The sequence below is a fragment of the Athene noctua genome, chromosome 1 (genome assembly GCF_965140245.1).
Source record: "Athene noctua chromosome 1, bAthNoc1.hap1.1, whole genome shotgun sequence".
NCBI lineage: Eukaryota > Metazoa > Chordata > Aves > Strigiformes > Strigidae > Athene > Athene noctua.
Genome location: NC_134037.1, coordinates 53,593,363 through 53,614,590, shown reverse-complemented (window position 1 = coordinate 53,614,590; position 21,228 = coordinate 53,593,363). Strand labels below are relative to the sequence as shown.

At 36.9% G+C, this 21,228-nt stretch overlaps 1 protein-coding gene across 1 annotated transcript in view; it reads left to right on the top strand.

Moving 5' to 3' along the window:
- REV3L (REV3 like, DNA directed polymerase zeta catalytic subunit) overlaps positions 1-21,228 on the top strand; it is a 132,180-nt gene that overhangs the window by 100,987 nt on the left and 9,965 nt on the right. The window contains exons 19-27 of the mRNA XM_074896170.1: positions 5,975-6,090; positions 11,112-11,230; positions 11,840-11,958; positions 12,977-13,118; positions 16,042-16,286; positions 17,286-17,394; positions 18,253-18,459; positions 18,958-19,067; positions 20,106-20,220. Of these exons, the coding sequence (XP_074752271.1) occupies positions 5,975-6,090; positions 11,112-11,230; positions 11,840-11,958; positions 12,977-13,118; positions 16,042-16,286; positions 17,286-17,394; positions 18,253-18,459; positions 18,958-19,067; positions 20,106-20,220 (1,282 nt within the window). The remainder of the gene's footprint in view (positions 1-5,974; positions 6,091-11,111; positions 11,231-11,839; positions 11,959-12,976; positions 13,119-16,041; positions 16,287-17,285; positions 17,395-18,252; positions 18,460-18,957; positions 19,068-20,105; positions 20,221-21,228) is intronic.

The window sequence follows — 21,228 nt, the reverse complement described above, 5'->3', positions numbered from 1 at the left end:
AGGAAGAAGCAGTTTGAAAGGAAGAGCCAGAGAGGCGAGTTTGGAGGAGGCAGGGAAGAATAAACAACGTGAATTTGCAACAAAGAAAAGCATAATTAAAGTGGTTCTTGGTACCCTGACAACTCTCTTATCGTTTGAGAAGAAGCTTCACCTACATAGTTCTGATTTGGTAAGCTCTCCTCTGGCTGTAAACAAAAAAACAGGACTTCAGCTCAGTACTGGCATAAAGCGGCTGAGAAACCTCCTTCCCATCCGGTGCAGCCAGTGTGGATGATCTACAAGCACAGAGACCAAGTTGTAGGCTCTTTGGAGTTGTCATAGGGGAACTCAATTTTATTCTTCAAATGGAGCCTGTACCTTTATGGCTGTCCTAAAGGATTCTGTCATCCTGCCTGATCTGCCTTCTTGAGTTGACCCTCTCTCTATCGAAAGGTATCAGCTTCAATGAGTTGAGAGAAAAATTGGAAGAATCTGCTTGAAAAAATAAACCATAACCACCTCTCTGTCTGAACCTGAAGGCAGAAAAAAGAGTAAACACATTTACATAGCTCCATAAACCAGTCACTACAAAAGTACGCAGGAAAGCTGGCTGTTTGAGTAGGAGGAAGAGACTACTACAAGAGTGTTTGTCTTGGACATTTAAAAAACACAGGAAAACTAGAGATGTCCAAGCCTGATGGAGCAGTGGATTCCCATGAAAGAGAAATTAAATGTCTGGGCCTCTCCTACACTTCTAAGGTAAATTGTGCCACTCTTCTGTCAGTGCAGATACTACCAGATAGCGGAAAAGGTCTGGTCCTGCAGGCATGAGAGGAGCAAAATTTGGGGAATTTATGTGGGGATGCACAGTCCCCATCTCTGTGACACACAGAGGACGTGGAAACAGGGCAGGCTTGAAAAAAGTAGTAGATTCACTGCTACTTGAGACTCACCAGCCACCCACAGCTCTTTGTCCTCATGGAAATAGTTTCTGATAAAAGTACAGAATCAGAGTATACAGTTGTAAGATTTTTCTTGAAGATTTTGGGAATAAAACATTCGTAATTAATTGATAATATTTAAATATTTTGTATAATGTTTTTCTTGTAAAGTATGATGCTAATCAGTATTTTTTTATTGGATACAATGCATTATATTTGTTCTTCTGTAAATGCTGTAGCAATGTTTTCCTTTTACAATAGAAATGTGTTAATCTAACCTTCTTTTCCCAGGTCAGTATCATCATCTGTGGCATTTTCCTGTAGAAATATTTACTTAATGTCCTGTATCAAATTTATGGATTTTTATTGTCCAAAGCAAACTGGAAAAATGTTTTCAGATATTTCAGTTTTGTATTTGAGTCACCAATTATTCTGATGCTGTGCACAGTTACTGCTTTTGTTTGTATCATTAGGTCTGGCCTCATTTTTTTTTCCCCCCTTTTTCTTTTAATTTTAGCTGGAAGAAAAATAGCAGTCAGGAAGACCAGACACATAATAGAAGGGAAGGCATAACTGGGAGCTTTAGTGTTCATTCACGGAATTATCAAATGAGAAAGAGGAAGAGATGGCATAACAGCACATACAACTTAGCTAGAAAGGAAAATAATCACATTTCTTCTCTCTGCAGCATGTATGAGTCGAATGCTAATGCTGTCGTCTTTAAATCCTGCCAGTATAAATGCTGCTTTTCATCTTTGCAGAGAGACTGGCAGCAGCATGCAAAGCAGTATCAGTGCCCATCCTTTTAACAAAAGAGCACTATGTTGGCAGGCACACCTCTTACTCCTGTCATGTTAGTCTTAGCCAGCAGCTTTGAAATATCAGTATTACAACTTACTAGTTTCTTGCAGGTGTAAGAGCTGGCCTCATTACAACTTCTTTTAATAAAACAGCTTAAACTGATGATGAAGACCAACTGGATAGCATGCTGTAAAAATTATGAGAAAGGAGGATGAAAAATACAAAATTTGCCCTCTCCTTAGCTCACAGCCTGTCGTCTTTGTGGTACAACATGAAAAGGGGAGAGAGAAAGCGAGAGAGAGACAGACTTCAGTTGAGCTAAACCTTGGGTTTACCTGTTTGTTTTCCCATTTGGAATAATGTAATCTTTTAGCTCCAGGCATCTCTTCTTCTCTAAGAGCAAAGAGAATACCACAGGATGTCTCAAAAATGACACACTGGTCCATTGGTACAGCTGGTATATGGGCTTGGGCTGCAGGAGAGGGCACTTCTGCTGCACAAATTGAGATACAGTTGATCAGCAAGGAAATAAGAAGCAAGGAACAGCAGCACCTCATGTTAAGTGCAAGAAATCTGATAGGTCTGTTAAACCTGTTGCATAAGATAGACCTTATGCATACTGTAGTGCAGGAGTTTGGGGTCCCAAGTGTTGTTCAAAAGGAGTTCTACTTGAACTTAGTCTTATTTTTAACTTCAAAGATAGTTCAGAGATACATTTAACTAAAAATTATTTTGATTGTAAAGTTAAGGAATCCATACAGATAAACATACAAAATACACGTATATGTAATTACAGCAGTATCTTAGCAACTCAATTGCTGGTAGCATGTTTATTGTTTTTAATGCTTTCAGAAGCATATTTAAAACTTAGATCCAATTTGTAAATATGGGAAACTGAGACTAAGGGACTATATTTACAGGGAATTTACAGTAGAGTTTGAATTCACCATTTACAAGCTACTCTACCTTGATTTTTCCATGTATGAGAGTCATCTGACTGAAACTTAGACATCTGTATTTCATTGTCAGTGTCTAAGTAGCTGCCCTCATCACCATGTATGTTAAATGGAAAGAGCAGGATCTTGTTATGCAAGAGGCGTCCAAAATGTAAGGATTAGTTCACCTGAAGAGGCCTTTTTTCTTCAATGACAATAAAGAGACCAGCATAGAAAACTTGAGATGCCAAAATTAGTTGAAATGAGACTCTCCCCTTAATGCTTGTGCAGTGTCTACTTGGGAAAGAAAAGCAGAGTAAGAAATGCATTGTAAAGTGATACGCTATGACTCAGTAACATGCCATTACAGGCAATCCCTAATGGCCTGTACAAGCAAGACTGACTTCAAAACCATCACACTGTTTTTTATTTTTTTTAAAATCTTTTGAGTGATAAGCTTTCCAATCTACATGTGAATTGATATAAAATTGTGTTAAAATATGTAATACTTACATTAGTTTCAATTTATTTATATAAGAAAATGCATGTAGCCAAAACAATCATAAACTAAAGTGGACTTATGTCTTGTCCTCTGAAACATCTTCCCATCTCAAGGATACTACAGAAACAGTTCTTGAGATTATATGCAGATGGTTTACAGAGGTTGTTTTATTCACTAGCTTAAAAGAGAATAGTAAGGTTAACTCAATAATTGATAAAATGTTGTATATAGTTGCAATACAAATAGGGATATTTGCAATAGAAATGTAATAGCCCACTAAATTGTGGTTAAGTGAGGGAGGTGGTATACTGCTTGGGCAATGAAAACCCCAGAGCAACTGTCCTCCATTACAGGTGGTAGCTGCTAATACAGTTATGGCAACTTGCTGCTTCCAAAAAGTACACTTGTTTCTGTTCAGAACAGGTTTAAAAGAGCAAGCAAATCCCTGGCATAATGACTACTATTTTATGTACCACGTAACCAGTTCTTTACAAGCTTCTCATTCACGTTTGCATCTATCATGGAAACTATCTGCGTAATGTCTTGCCCTGCATAAAATCTACAAGTATTTTCCATTTTTAATTCGTTGAAAACAGTTTTCAAATACAAATGTAAATGACTACTTCCTTAATTTCAAATAATCAGTAGCATTTTGGAATATTGTAGGACTAGGATAGTTTAGCTGCTAGAATTAATGTGAAAATATGTTAATTTTTTTTTAGCGTTTCTTCTATGATGGTATAAACTATTACATAATTCCTTTATATTTCAAAGCTTAGATGGAGCTATTCATCATTTTGGAAGCTCAGCTGGCAATCATTGTATGTCGTGCAGAGTAGCAAGCGGTCATAACTTTTTGACATTGATTGTGCTGCTGGAAGGAACTGCAGGCTAGCTTCATTCATTTGTCCATAAATTGTTCCAGGTAGCTTTGCGTTTGTACTACTGGTAGAATAGGCTTCCAAAATTAGTAAATTTGCTACTCCCGCTCCTGATAATCATTTCCCATCTCCAAAACCAAAGAATCATTCGACTTGAATAGCAGATAGCAAAATACCCCGCAAATGCAACGTGCTAGTCCTTTACTTTCTCTAGTATGCTAGGAATCAAAAACTTACTTCAGAATCTTCTGCTTTTGCCATAAATTGTATCAAAACTATTCCTTCACGGGTAGAAGTGGTAGAAGGATTTTTGTAACCTTTGCTGGCTGGTGCAAAAGCCCAAATTGTAATAAGGAGGTAACCATGCTGAGTAAGAAGATTAAAATACTCCTCCCTTTATTTTTGACAGAAAGTTAGTGTCCATGGCAGAAGTGTGGAGAAGCTCTTTCCTGGAGCTGTTCTCAGAGTTATTAGTTACTTCAAAGTGAATTGTCATCTGCCCTTGGCTGGGACACACGAGCAAGGAAGGCACTTGCACGATAAAGTCTGAAGTTTCATTTTTAATGTCTGTGATACAACTTTTAACTTAGGATTCAGGGAAAGTGTATTCTCCTATATCCAAAGTCAGGAAATGTTGATATTCTTTGATGCATTTAAGGATGCAAAAAGTACAAGATCCTGTTTGTAAACCAAGGCTGCTGTCTACTTCTCCCATAAACTGAGGTCTGCAAGCCTGCATCCTGTTGTGGAGTTGGGCACAGACTCTGGTGCAGGACCCTCGGCCTGTGGTCCAGTCTTCTACCTCCTGTCAGCTGCCCTTTTGTCATTCAGTTGTATTGAATGGTGCCTGCTGGAACTCAAAACCCTTTGACTGAGCTGTGTTGAAAGAAACAGCTGTTTTTCTCAGTGAAGCTTCATTTCTTGTTTTATTGTAAAAATAACAGATAGCTGATGTTACATTGGCCAGTATCTTTCTTCCCAGTCAAAGAAAGTCATTTTTAGGTTCTTCAGCAAATGACCAGATCATGACTTCTGGTTTTAATAGTGCCTACTCAAAAGGTAGGTGATACAGGCTCCTACAGGCTTTGACTTTGAAGCCACTTTGTTTGTCCTGCCTAGTCAACTCTTCTCTGAGCCTGATGGGAAGATGGGCAGTAACTGTTGTCAGAAGACTTCTCTTTTTGTCATTTTTGTCTTTTTGTCGTATCTGAGCCAGTCAAATTTTCCACCTGGCATGAGATAAAACATTAAATGAGTTTTTCTAGTGTATCTTACAAAAAGGTTATCCTAAAGGAAGAGGTATTTAAATAGAACTGGTAGATTGTTTGCTTTTCTCCATGTTTCTGTTTTGACAGCTCTCACTCAACTGCAAATTGTAACTTTCCCAATAAAGAGTTACTATTCAGGACCAGAAGTGTCCTCTGATTATAAGCTACACTGCATTATGCATGACTTATTGTTATTTGCAAAACAGCCAAGTAGCGTAGTAGCAAATTCTATACTATTTCATAAAGGAAAATAGCACAACAAAGTTTGAGGACAGGACTGTATTTCATTGCACGTCTGTCTTGTGCTGGTAGCTAGGTTTCAGTTTACATCCGATACAGCCAGATTTCATCAATAAAACCTGATTAGACCTAGATTGTGTTCTTTATTATTCAAGACTGATATAATAGAAGCACACTTTTAAAAAAATTTCTAATGAAAATATTCCTTCTTAAAAATTTTTCAGTTGAATGTTATTGAAAATCATAAAAGATTGCCTGTTTTAAATATTTTCTCCTAGTCCAGATGCTGCTGTCATAGAAAATCGTTGTGGCTGCTTCTTTTTTAAACTCAGCATGATTAGAATGAAATCCTGTTTATACTCTGTTCATGGAAAGTATTTTATTAAATAATGTGAAGTTCATTTTCCTTTTTCCCCCACCTCTCTAGATATGACCCAGACATTTTGTTAGGCTATGAAGTCCAGATGCATTCCTGGGGTTATCTCTTACAGAGGGCTGCTGCATTAAATGTTGATTTATGCCAGATGATATCTCGTGTGCCAGGTAAGTTATTGTATAGGGTTTCAGTTCAGTTCCAATAGAAACAAGTTGAAACCTACAAATAAATTTAAAAATAAATGCAGATTATTTCTTCAGATGGACCTCTCCTTTTGTTGTTGCTGTTGTGTTATTATAGGTATAATCACAGAAAAAAGAAAAAAAAATAATTGAAATGCCAGTGAGATTCTGGTTTTCATTGTTTTCTGAATTTTTAAATTCCGTGTGTATTCCACTTCTGGGTGTGTCCTGTATCTATGAATTTAGACACATTTTCAGTAGTTGTGTGTGTTTTCAGTTCTTGGTAGTGCTTCTGCTACCCAAACCTTTTGCTTCTCCTTGGCTTCAGTATATGTCATATGTATATGTTATTCAGGGTACCTACCTTAATCGTTATTCGAGGTTTCTGTGGCTAGAATATGAGGACATAAAGATCTTCCTGAGCAGCACTCGTCCTTGTCAGCAGCTCTGTAATAAATTCTTACTTTTAATAGCCATTCTTGTACTGTGGGCAAGTGTTACTGGCCCAAGTGCTGATGCTTTTCTCCAACATTTGGAAAAAGATCGATTTGAATTTTTTCTTGAAAACCCGGGGAAAGTCATCCAGGAGCGTGGTAGGCCTAGTGTCTGTACTTGGCCAGTCAAAAGAAGCTGTCATTCTGAAGAATGCAGTTGGTGAACAGCTAAACAAATATGTTGCACCTGAAAAGAGTCAAGGTGACATGGTAAAATCAAAAACTGTCTCGAAATTTTGTTGTAGCTCCTTGCAGTCATTAAGAAGATGCGGATGAGGGAGATACGATTTAAAAATCAAAACAATTGAAAAAGCTGCTTTTGTCCAGGCTCTTGCCAATGATCTGTACAGAAACTAAACAGCCATGAAATAAAAAGTGCTTTCCTATGATTGTCCTATTAAGAACTCAATCCTGTTACTCTGTAATGATTGAAAAAGCAAATGAAATGTTAGGAATTACAGAGCAAGGAAAATATAAGACAATGATTGTAAACGTAGAAATCTGTAGTGCTTGCACCTCAAATACTGCGGTTTTAGCTTCTTCATAACCTTTTCACAATCAAAATGGATATAAGGAAACTGGTAAAAATGAGAAGGGTAATCCAAACATGTCTAGTAATTTAGTAAGTTAGGATTCTAGAAGAGTCATAACTGGATAAGGAAGGTAAAAGTCCATGGTTTGGTGGTTCACCATCTGTTCCAATGCAAGAACCAGAAATCATCAAATGAAGCTTGCAAATGGCAGGTGCAGAATAGGAGTTGATTTTTCACCCCTGCTTGTTCAGCTGTTGAGTTCCTTGCCACAAGATAGTACCAATGCTTTAAGAGAAGATGAATTTTTTGAAGAAAAGTCCATCAGGAACAATCATATATGTGAAAATGTCTGGCCCAGGATGCTGCAAATGGTTAGAAGCTGGGAGAGTTCTAGAGAGATTATCTTCTTCTCCTGTTCTTGAAGGATCTGCTTTTGGGTACTCGATAGAACATGATACTTTGGGCTTACCCAGCATAGCAATAGCATCTTTTTATCTTGGCATCCTGTGTGCCTAGCCAGGATAATACGGTGTTTTAGAAGAGCTACATTCACACACTCCTTCCTTGAGGTTTGAATATTTGTGCACTCTTTTGATGCCTTCAGAATCTTCTGATGCTTTGATACCTGTGACCTGCTTAGAAAAGATCTGAATTATAGAGATCTCCCAGGGACAAGAAAACATAAGAACAAATTTGCATTTCAGTTGAAAGTTGTAGGCAACTGGACCTTGGTGAATTTTTAAATACTTAATATATTAAAACAGGAACACATGACAGTTTAAATATAAATTGGCCATCAAAGGTCACAAGTTTCATTCTTCAACACAAAGGTCTCAAATTTGTTTTTCAGGAATAATAACTGATTGCATGAACCTTGTTATTAAATTCCTCTGGTGGCTCAAATTGAGATGATACACTGGTTGCAATAATAATACCTCTGGGTACAGTCTTCAGAGGTATTGAAGGATGTTCAGAAAAACTTTTGACCCCTTACACTTCGAGATTTGCAGTGTCTTTGGTAAGAGGAATGGTAAGTGTTGCAGTCAAAGGGTTTTTTAAACCTCCAAAAATCACAAGGTCTTACTGCTCTACTGTAGAAATATGGCCGAACAACCTTTTCAGTTTGGGGACAGGTAACTAATGTGTTTCTGCTTTTGTTCTCAAGGCTGAGTCATAGCTCTTGTCTTTCAGGACAGCCTTGTCTGCACTGTAGTTGGTGCAGAATCAACAATTACATCAACAAAGCTCTCATGTACCCATCTTCATGACATATGCTGTTCAAGTTACGGGAACTGGGATACACATGAAGAGTCCCTCAAGAAGAAAAGTTACTTCTCTGGGAACTGTATGGTTCCTAATGGTGATGTCCCTCTGTATTTCACAGTCAGGCTGCCTTCCCTACAAGTATGAAGTGCCACACAGTATGGGTTCAGTTCTAGTGAAGGAAACCAGGGTTGTAGCCTTTTTAACATCTTTGGACATAAAGTTTGAGTGGGCGTGCAGGACACAGGCATGATCTCTGCAGCACTGGTGTTCATAGTTCTTGTGCCAGGTGGTAGATGCACACCCAGAAGTGGAATGCAAAACACTTTAAAAGTTTCTAACAGCTAGTGTTATTGTAAGGTAAGTAATTATTTTTTGACTGAACTACAGGAGAAAGATAAGGAAATGTTCACACTGATGAGCTCCTTCCAAAAATGTCATGCCATAAATGTGGGCTTGCATGCACGACCATAAACGTACAAGTGGTGTGTTCTCTGTTGCTTTGTGGCTTCCTTGTCCATGGTTTTGACCCCATCTATGTTCCTCTTGCTTTTCCAACCCCTATGCTTCATATTTCCCTCCCTTCTTCACATGCTGTATTTTCAGAACAGGAAGTGCTCCTTCAAGCAGTATGCTCCTCTTTCCTCCTATTGAAATAAAGATGGAAGGTACTTTTCCTTCCCTTTCCTGTGATTTCAACTTAACAAAAAGAAAGCTGGACTTCTCTCTGGTTTTGCTTTATTGGCTGAGTCTGGTGCTGCCTCTGCCATTTACAAGTGAACTATTCATAAGTCATTAGGACACACTACAAGAGAAGTGAGTACTGTGCCTGTGCGTAGTGGCATTTTTTTGTGTGTGCACTGTGGCCTCCTGTTTCCTCCTTTGCATCGCAGCTCACAGTTAGGGAGTGGGTAACAGAAGATGAGAGGAGACTTCTCTTTATTTCATCTCATGCACTTGAGATAGGAAGAGTGTCCAGTTCTCCTTCTTAACAACTTAATTTCCAAAGAGGCTCACGTGGTTCTGGTGATGCATTTCCCACACCAAGTGTAGAGCGCAACAGGTTTTCGTAATTTTGCGATGCTCATCACATGCAGAGTATACCTCGTTGTCTGTCTTTACCAGCAAGACATCAAGCAAACTTAAGAAACATAGGAAATCTCCTAAACAAGTCAAAAGAGAAGTAGGATGACACTGCAGAAAGTAGAACTGATGGCTTCTGCTTCCAAGAAAAAAATAAGGGGAGGGGGAGGGGAGAATGTAAGTTCCTCACTTTTGCTGGAGATCCAGCACATGGAAATGAAGAAAAGCAGAAAAAAAAAGTTGCTGCTTGTGGGGCGCTTTTTCCATCCAAACATGAAAAGAAAAATTGCTATTTTTCCTCCTTAAAAATCTGAAACAATAAGGAGGTTTAAAAGATGGTATGCATTTAAAATGTATTAAAGTTCTGCTAAATTTTGTCAAGGCTCTGGGATTTATCAATCAAGTCAGTAAATGACAAATAGGTTTTCCTAACCATATTTTGATTGGTATGATACACATTTGAAAGACCAACATCTGAAGTTAGTCTGTATTACGTTGTTTCACAGCAGTTCTGCAGAATTTCAGGCAATTTTTACTTCTGTCTTCAAGGGTAAATGTGCTTCATGGCTGTCTGAGGAACTAATTGTTCAGTTCTGATCATTACTGCAAAGCACTGTGTATCCAAACTCCTATATGCTCTGTCCAAAATGCTCTGCTTTTTATTAGTAGGGTATTGTATGGGGATATCTGATGAAAGAATAGTGGCAGAGTACACAACCAACAGTTGAAAAATGGGTATGGATTTAGAATTGTAGGAAAATTGCTTCAAAGTACTTTCTCTTCCATTAAATTAGTAAGAAGGAACAAGACTGGAGGATCAAATAATACAGTGTGTTTTTATGTTGAATCTTAACCTGTCTTATACATTTTAAAAACCATCTATGTAAACTCTGGAAGGAATACCAGAACTGTAGCCTTGTGTTGACTGAAAAAAAGACAGTTTCAAGAAACATGTACCAAAAAGACTGTCTTCTCTTGTGTTGTAGTATTTCAAAGCATGAAAAAACAAAGGATGTCAAAAGAGGGTATCTTCTCTGTATTATAGTCACAGCTGTCTTACAGAAAGATTCAGAGTGCTGCTTCTGCCAGACTCTGCATTTGTTCCTTCCCGTTTCCTTCTCTTTCCACTTGTGTTATCCAGAATTCATGACTGCCTGCTCCCACTGCAGTGGGTTTGCTTTTACTGTATGAAAGGCCCTGAGTTTTCTCTCCCATGACCTGGTTTTGACTGTGTAAGATCCTTACAAGTAAAGCCTTGAGTTATAAACTCTTCAGGGCAGAAATTACTTTTTTTTTTTTTTTTTTTTAATGTTGTGCACTAATGTGTGTGCAGCTAGCTCTCGAGTAACACTCAGCATTGCTTAACAGATATACTCACTATGGAGAATATATTGCCATGGACACCATTTCAATGAAACCAAAGTAAGAGTTATCTTCAGAGGGATGTGCAAGAGCAGAAAAACCTGGGGGAGTTTTATTTAGAGATTGTGTGAAAGACTGGTAAATAATCTTGTGCAATCAGTAACAGTCTTTATGAATTCTTACTTTTCTAGAGAGCTCAAATTGGAAGAGGGATAACTTGATCTGGCTGTCCTATAACTTGTCTAAATATATGCTCTTTTAATGTCTTTAGATGAAAAGAAAGAGAACAGATTTGCAGCTGAGCTGGATGAATATGGATCAGATACAATGAGTGAAATAAATATTGTTGGGCGAATTATCCTAAATATTTGGAGAATGATGAGAAATGAGGTAAAGTTTTTAAAAGGTTAATATATTTGACTTACAGGGGTTTTTTTAATTATTGTAGACTTTATTGAAAATTTCACGTAACGCATGAACTTACCAGTGCACCTTTTCAAATAGAGCAGGCTGCCGCTTTGTGAGAATGGATTTTTGCATATCGCTAAAATGTAAAATACTGAAGCCCGTATCTTTCAGTAAGACTTCTTAATGATACTCCTTTACTTTGTGGGTTTTGAGAACAACTTACCTGTTTGAGCCATTGGGCTTTTACTAAATTAAATATTTGAACTTATTTTAAGCTGTCAGATTTACTCATTGTTTTGCTGTTTATGACCTTACATTTAATCTCAAATGCTTCAGTCTTTACAAATCTTCTTCTGACCAAATTCAGACCTGATCTTTGTGATCTACTTAATTCCACATATTTTTTTCAATTAACGAGGGTTATACTTTCTGACTTGTAAATAGTTAGGAACTTCTAAGTATAAATGTTTACCTTTTTAATGATGAATACTAATAAAAAGTTAATTTAGTTGTTACAGTTTTTAAAAAGTAGGGATTTCTCTGACTATGAAAGACATCATGCATATTAACACGTCTGCTGTGTTTTTCTAGGTGAATCTAATGAATTATACTTTTGAAAACGTGGGCTTTCATGTTCTTCATCAACGTTTTCCTTTATTTACTTTCCGAGTTCTGTCTGATTGGTTTGATAACAAGGCAGATGTCTACAGGTAATAAATGATCTATTAATCCCTTTTGTTTGTTCTTTTTAAGGCCAGATCCTTAACGTTGTATAGGTATAAGCTAAATTCAGCATGGGAGGAGATAATCAATTTAACTCAGGTACTACTAGAACAGTCTATATGCAGCAACATGGGCTTATTTACTCTGCTGCGCTGCTGTTCTGCTGTGGCTGAGTTATACCCTCGATATTTCATCTTTGTGTATTTTTCTGTTTAAAGTACACAACACCAAAACATTTTCCACGACAGTTTCATCTTACCTGAATAGATGTACTATTTTGAAGTTCTGTAAGGTCTTTTTTTTGTATACACCATTCATCAGAAGGACTTTTAATGAACTGTCAGGTTTTTGTTTTACATCACAGTGCATGTCAACCAATCCAGGCTTTAAAATAGTACAAAATAGTGTGCAAGATGTTAAGACAGTAACTGTAGCTGCTTAAATATACCTTTATATAACATTTATCACACTGGGCTTCACTCTCCCTTTGAGTGATTTGGTATTATGTCATATGAACAAATCATAAAACTGAGCACTGATCTGAGCATCATTTGTGACATACATATAATTTCTGTAAAAGGTAGATACTTTTCAGCTAGGTGAAAACTTGGTTTTGTGCTGAAATTACTTATTTATGTTCAACTGAGATAGGTACTCTTAATACAGAAGGATGCTTCCACAAAAGCCCACACAGTTTTAAAAAAAAGTAAACAAGAGAAAGTAGAGTTTCTGTTTCAGTAGTCCTTTAGGGCAGTTAAGAAAACAGAATAGAGCATGTCATTGACATATGCATTAATGTTAGCTTGCTGCAACACATTCTGTGTATATCTTTAGAATACGTAAGTGTATGTTTATGTGCACCACATTTTTGAAAGAGCCGTATGAAAATGTCCTAAAGGAAATTTTATTTGCTGGTTTGTAGCAAGCTATCATAAAAAATTGTTTTTCTTAGTAGAAAGAGCAACCTTCTCCTAATTGTTTATAACAAGGTGTTCCCTTTCACAGGTGGAAAATGGTTGATCATTATATCAGCCGCGTCCGTGGGAATCTCCAGTTGTTAGAGAAACTGGATTTGATTGACAGAACAAGTGAAATGGCGAGACTTTTTGGCATTCAGTTCTTACATGTATTAACAAGAGGCTCCCAGGTAAGATTTAGTTTTCCTTATGCTTCACAAAAGCAAAATAGTCTTTACAAAATGTTCTTCAGTATCTTTTCAGTCAGTATATGTATTTTCATAATGTCACAGAAGACTCTTTTGCATATCATGAAATGTAAAGAAGGGCAATTCAAAGGCAGTAACAATGGATTGAATGCTTAGTCTCAGAGATTAAAAATAGCTGTTAAAAATAGAGTGCCCCAAAAGTAATCACACCAGTGAGTCCCTTCTACTGATTTTGAGAGCACTAAGTTTTCCCTTTGAGTTGGTATTTTTCACACTTAGATGAGTCTGGAAGTTAGTGCTTTTTAAAACATTGAGAAGTATAATTGAGCATGTTTTAGAAAGATGAGATTATTTTCTTCCAGAGCAGACAGAGCTGCATTGAATATGTTCTAAGTGACATTTCCTGTGAAGCAGACCTCTGTATGACATTTGATGATAAGACAAGAAGGGCTCTGGCTTTATTAAGTACAGAAGTCATGCAAGATATGTGTGGTTCTGTTACTTTAATACTAGCATGAGAGGGAAAGGGAGCAGGACAGAGTGAGATTTACACTACTGTTTCTTTGAGACCCCAGCAGTCTCCAGTAATATCAAAGGCTTTCCTTGCCCAGGCTCTGAGTGACTTGACTAAGTAGGCTGTTTTTATGGTTTCACATGAGCCCTGAACAGCACTTGAAACAAGAGACAACTACTCACTCACATGTGTCTGCTTTCCTGCTGTTGTCTCCTTTCCTACCATAATTCTTCTTTCCTACCATCTTTCTGCCTTCTGTTTTAATAGACACGTAGCTGAGCTGACCAGGATAGATTATTTTGCAACTTCTGTGGACAAAAAGACAATTTATGTCCTAAGCAGACCAGCATTGTCTTAAGCCAGCCAGAAACAGGAGTGTCTGAAGCTGCAGTTGCTTAACAGGGCAACCCAATTTAAAAATGGTGCCACCTTTTTTCCTTTGAGTACAGTTGCCTCTGTCATCTCTTGACCCAGTGCAGGTTCTTGTCAATCTTGCTGGTACTGACCCTGTATTTTGGAGGTGGGGCAGCACTGGTGGCAGAACCATGGTGGCGTTCAATAGATACTTGCCAGTTTAGCTCCCTGATCTGGTTTACCATGTTACTGGCTAAGTACCGCTGTTGGAGCAAGGGAAGAGAAATGCACAGTTAGGGACAGGGAGGGTGGGACTGGCATACTGCCAATGTAGATATGCTTAAACTGTCATGACTGCAGCCTGCAAAGACTGTTCTGCCTGTCATTTTCTCAAATGGCTGTTGAGTGGGAGTGAGCAACAGAAACATGCTGCATTTTCTATCCTGACTGTTCTTTTCTCTTCCCTTCTGTGCATATATGTTTTATTTCCATTGAAACTTTCTAGATCACAAAAAAAGCAGTAGCAACAGTTCCCAGTCACCTCAATTATTTTTTTTTTCACTCAGAAGAAACATCACTACCTTTTATGAGGATATTCCTTTCTCCTTAGCTGAAAAAGACGTTAAAATGGAATAGTACTAAGGTTTCAGATATTTTTTTTCCTTATTTTTGTATCTCTTACCAAGTTTTACAAGACCTTTTTTAAAGGTGATTTTTTCTTTTATTTTATTAAGCTATCTTGAATGTAGACTAAACAAATCTAACAGAAGATGGTCACAGGCATACCAATTATTAGTCAGATGATTCAAGAACTTGCTGAAAAGTATTAAAAAAAAACCCTAGTTCTTGACAGATCCAGTCCCTAACCACCTCATCAGACATCTGAATTCATCACTGAACACAAATTAGTGTGCAATTAGTGCAAGACAGCAACACCTTATGCTGCTGCAAAACTACACTTTCAAGCTCCAACCTGTTTATAAGGTGGCAGGGTCTCGCTGAAGCTGTTGGTTCTGTAACTTCATTTATAACATCAAAGTTAAATAAACTATACCTAACCCACTCAGTACAGTGATTGAATGTGTAGTGCATCAGGCTTTTGAATAGTGATTTAGTTGCTTACGAAGCACAGAATTTTAGGATTATATAGGATTGATTTTTCGTATTTTGGGATTTTCAGTCCTTTGACACCCATGTATGTAATCTTCAGCTATTTCGTTTTTTATTGTGAATGGACACAGGGAATACCTGGCTATTAGTGCTTTTAAAACCTTAACTTAAGTATTAAATAATACATAAGTAAACAGGGCTGGTTTTTTTCCTCATGTTGCTACCTCTACATACGATATTTTGTGATGTCTTGAACAAGGTGAAAGTTTCTTAATCTTTTTGTTATTTTATGTTCCCTGTACCACTTGTTGGCATCATCAGGGAGAAAGCATGATACCCAGTGCAAAGCATCAGACTTCTGAAACAGGCTGACTTAGATTCTTCCCTTTGCTCTCTTGCTGCCAAGTACATTCTAGTATTTTTCATGGTCAGAAGTCTGGAGGCACAATTATCAACCTATACAACTTGAACGTCATTTCTCTGTTTTCCCAGATGTTGAAATAAAATTGTGCAGATTCCTCTGAAAGATGGTTATCAACTGCATATTCTACTTTTTAATCAATGTTCTGCAAGTCTAACAAAAATATATTTTAGCAAATGCTCGTGACCATCAGTATATATGGTTGCATCCTGTTGGATGTTTGGTTTTTTAACCTGAGCTGGATGTTTATTTTTTCCAGAGATAAATTAAAAGTACTTGATTTTCAATGGTCAGGTCTAAATGATAAGGAAACACATAGAAAATCTCCACTATATGTGATAGAAAATAATATACATTAAAAAGAAGAGTATGGCTATTTATTTTGGAAAACTAGTTGCCCATACTTTAAATTTGGGAAATGTAAGTCATATTTACACAGTTTTAATACACTCATGTTTATTCTGCATTTTTGAAATTATAATGGTTATATCCAAACTGTTTTACAGTATCGTGTGGAGTCTATGATGCTGCGTATTGCAAAGCCAATGAATTATATTCCTGTGACACCCAGTGTCCAGCAGCGAGCTCAAATGAAAGCCCTGCAATGTGTTCCCTTAATAATGGAGCCAGAATCCCGCTTCTACAGCAATGCTGTTCTTGTGTTAGATTTCCAGTCATTATATCCTTCCATTGTGATAGCATACAACTACTGCTTTTCAACCTGCCTGGGACATGTTGAAAACTTAGGAAAGTAAGTTGTTTTTTTTTTCTCACAAACTTTGATTTCGTAGAGACTTTAGCATCTTTTCTAAGGTACTGAGAACCCTTGGTTGTCATTGGAAACAATGGGCATGTATGAATAGCACCATTTTCTGTTACTCAATAGAGATGATAAAGATCTAAAATGTGGATGTGTGTGCGTGTGTTTATATACATGCAGACACACACATATACACATCAATATGCATTTTTAATTAAACACAGAATTAGACTCTGTTCTATTAAAAAAATTAACTGTGTATGTACATGTGTGTACACCTGTTCCATTATTGTGATGCTAGTTTTAAATATTGCTTCACAATGTTAGTGTTACATAAATCCACTACCTATTTTCAAAACTGGACTAGTATTATTCCACTGTATGTTAATAAATTGTTACTGTTCTGTTTTAACAGCTGTAGTTCACTCTGGTCTTAACTATTCAAAATGAAAAGATACAATGAGTTATTCTGTGTAACATCTCTTGTTAAGCTAAACAGGAATTCTGTTAATTGGAAAAAAAATATCATTGCTCATTATAATTACCTCTATAAAACAATATTTGGAAGAATGGGAAGATGCATGTGATAATTGCTAGGTATCACCACCAGGTTTTTAAGTTTCTGATTTGAAATTCTGAATTTGTGGGAAGAAAATATATCCAGTGTGTTCCTTGGTAAATGTGCATGGTTTCCATAGGGGATTATGGTATGAGTATGTGCCTCCACTAACTCAGCATTTGGAAATAATGCGTTAATGCAGAACAGAATTGATAAATTACATCTGCTGGAATTTAGCCATTTATTACTACTTTATTCTTAGAGCCTTTTGCACGTAGCTAAGAAATTTTAAATGATTGTTTTTTATACCTGGGATCATAATTGTGATTCCATCCTTGCTGGCATTATCAGCATTTTAATGTGAGTTGCTTTTGCTTGATCAGGCTGTAAATGAATGAATTGTCTTCATGTTTAATTTTTCTCTTTATTAGATATGATGCATTCAAATTTGGCTGTACATCTCTCAGAGTACCTCCTGACTTACTTTACCAGATAAGGCATGATATCACAGTGTCACCCAGTGGAGTAGCTTTTGTCAAGGTAATGATATTAGTGCTCTGTGACAGGCATTTTTAGTTCCTGTTGGCTGACTAGCTTAAGATCAAAATGATATTGTAGTTTATATTTTGCTGCATTAAGAGCAGAGAGAAGGGGAGAGGTTCAGTCTCTCATTTCCTGATGGTTTTTGATATTTGTCAGACTGCTGAACTTCTGGCAGTTCAGAAAATAGAATGTCATCTTTATGCTTTCGTTTATACTGAAGGCTTATTTCATCTATAATTAAACTGTATTTCACTTGTGCAGTTTAGGAATCAAACAGTAATTATCTGTGTGTAACACTTAATTCTTCTGCCTGTATAGCAGTAATAGTTTCCTAGAAAAAGAGTCACGGTTTGGGAGACTTGCTTTCTATTGTTCTCATTTCATGTTATGTGTGCTGCTGGCTGATTTGTAATGAATTAATAAATATGGCCTGGAGCTCTTACAAATCATTAGCCAATTGCCGGCATACGTATATTTAATGTAAAAAACCCACTTTAAGTAAACAATATTTGCACAATTTTGAAAAGATAATATTCCTTTAGCATTTACCATTTTGCAAATTAACAGTTAAATACTGAAGTCCCATTTTAGTTAATAAGGTTATCTAAACATTGCATTAGCAGGGCTGATGAAAACAAAGAACAAAAAGCTATTTACCCTGCCCTTAAGAGCTTTGCCTGTATTCTAGGTTGCTTATAATATTTGTGGGAAGAGCCAAACCGTTGGTGCCTAGGGCATTGTGCTAATTAATTTGTCTTCTTAACAGTGATTATCTAACAGTTTTGGTTTTGCTTTTCCTCCTAACTGTTTAGGTTGGGCTTTTTAACATTTTTTTCTTTGTTCTCTTTATGGCAGCCTTCAGTAAGAAAGGGTGTGCTGCCAAGAATGCTCGAAGAAATCCTGAAGACTAGGATAATGGTGAAACAGTCAATGAAGGCTTATAAACATGACAAGGCTATAACTCGAATGCTTGAAGCTCGTCAGTTGGGTCTTAAATTTATAGCTAATTTTACATTTGGTTATACTGCTGCTAATTTTTCTGGAAGAATGCCATGCACTGAGGTAAGGGTTGTGATCCTTTTTTTTAAAAAATAAAAAAGTCTTGGTTTTCTTCCCATAAAAGAACATTTGGAGTTAGCATTTCTGTAGAACTCTCACAAAAGGTAGATTGAATTACAGTTCTAACAGTGGAAATAAACTAAAACATTGGAGCTGTTTAATAGTTTTCAAAAAAGGAGGAATCGACAGAATCCAGAAACTAAAGAAAATGATCCTTGATCCTAAGCAATCTTGTCTTGCTCCTTGCACTTTTAATATGGCTAAAGAAGTTTAAACCAAGTTTTTCTTTATTTTAATTCATAATAATTTTTCATTGCTCTTCCTTTAATTCTTTTGGGGTAATGTAAGCAACTTTTTCATTTATTATATGCATGAAATAAAATATATTGTCTCAATAATATAGTCATTTTAATCAATAGATGAGGCAAGGTTAGACTATGTTTACCAAGAGCTGGTATTGGGTTTAGCAGTACAATAAAAATTTTCATTTTAACTTGACAGGTTGGGGATAGCATTGTTCACAAAGCCAGAGAAACTTTGGAGCGTGCTATAAAACTGGTGAACGACACAAAAAAATGGGGTGCTCATGTTGTGTATGGTGATACTGACAGGTAATTAATGGTCTGCTTCTTACAGTGTTTTAAAATCATAGTAGTTCTTTGTAGATAGATTTTTCATTTGTCTCAACAAGGGGAATTTTTTATACTGAAAAGAGTATGTGGGCCCTCTTTGGGATGTTGGTTACTGTCTTGGGAATATGCAAAGTAAAAATTTTCCTGGAGTTTCTTTTAGGACTCTTAGAAAGCACTTTGAAGGTTTCCTTCCTTTTGAAAATTACGTGGAACAGAAAAAAATAATGCTTCTTCAGGTGTGAAATAATATGTCATTTATTGAATGAGTATTTTTGTCCCTGTTTCTGATGCCATTTTTATTTTCAAAAATAAGGCATTTATAATATAGTAGGCATTGTACATTGATACTTAGAAGGGGGCACTATTTTAAGCTTCGAAAGTGGATACAATTCAGAAGCAGCCACCAGAGCATACAAAGATATGATTAGGCTGCCTGAAATACATCATATAAATATCTCCCCTTTCTCAATCTTTCATATAAATAATAGCCATGCTCTGGGTGTATCCATCTCTGGTGCTAGACTTGGATAATTTTTCAGCCATGGGAAACAAAGCTTGTCTGGCTGTCCTTCCTTAATAGCTTGTGAGTCCAATGACTGATTTCAGCCAGATTTGATTAAAGACTTGAAATTTCAAAGATTCTAAATTCATAGTAGCTTCACAAAAAAAAAAAAAAAAAAGTTGGAGAAAGGAAGTAAAATCCTGTTGCTGCACATAGTGGGGAAAAAAGGGCATGCCCAGAGCTCTTTACAGTTCTTTCCTGGAAACTCAAGTTTTGCAGTGCCTGGGAGCAGTCATGTTCCTGTCTCACCAGAGTCACAGGGTTCGTCGTGCCTTTGGCACTCCTCATCTCATACTGAACACTGAAGTTTCTCAGGTTTTTGGCTTTTCTAGCTGAAGGAGGGGAACAGAATTGATAACAAAATCTCTGCCTTGCCACCAGGAAACTATAGCTTATAAATTTCAAGAACTCCATTGAACAGATCTGTGTTATTTCCTATGTCTGGTTTCTTGTAGCATGTTTGTACTCTTGAAAGGAGCCACGAAGGAGCAGTCTTTTAAGATTGGCCAAGAAATTGCTGAAGCTGTAACAGCAACAAACCCCAAACCTGTTAAACTGAAGTTTGAAAAGGTAAAAGGAAAATAGTTTGCTTCAAATGTGTTGGGTGAAAACATTGTTATCAAAAAAAAAAAAAAAAAAGTAGTCAAGATAAAAGATTTTTCTGGACACTAACATAGCATAAGGATATACAACAGTTGCGTGCTGTACTGTTTCTGCAGGTATATTGTAAGCTCCTTAATGCCTCAGGGACCTTGTCAGAGGAGCACTGCAGCATGAACAACAAAAAGAAATTTTCTTATTTCACATCAGGATGCCTGCTAGCCTGTTGTGCTGGCAGCACCAGGCAATTTGAGATTCCTGTCTCATCAATTTTTGGAAATGCGTCCCTCAGTTCTGTATTATATACATACAGTCAAACCAATGTGTGCAACTTGGTGGAGAAAATACACAACATGCCTTGGACTGATTGCAGTGCATTAATTACAAGCCTGATATTTATTCTTCAGCTAGCCTTAGCACACTTCAGAGTATGTCCATGTGATACATATACATACAAAATTAAAAATCCATTTAGTAGGCTTTTGGAAGGAGTATTAATTACAATAAGCCTTTTATAAAAGAGCAAGGCAATGTGATGCTCATTTTAGTAGAAGTTTATCATTGGAAAGTCATTAGCAATCCGTTCAGGTGCTATAGATATTTTCTAAGTACATACCTGACTCAATAGGTTCAATCAGACTTTGTAAGCAAATTGCCATTTATCATAGAAAACAAAGTAGAAAAATACTAGCAAGAAAAGTTAGGACAGCCGTGGAAGGCATGGCAACTTTTCCTCACTAACTAATACACAGGGACCCTTCCCACTTTGAGGCAATTCTGTGTCATTAAACTGAAGGAGTAATTAGCCGGAAAAAAATACTAGATGCAAGGTTATACTTGAGAAGATGTCCAAGTGCTTCACTTCACGTGCCCTTACTCACCTGTAGGTCAAAATACCGAGTACTCTTCTCGGTACTATTCCTAGCACAGAAAACAGAAAATGCCTCAAAGCTGGAGCATCTGTTCAAGAAGTGGGAC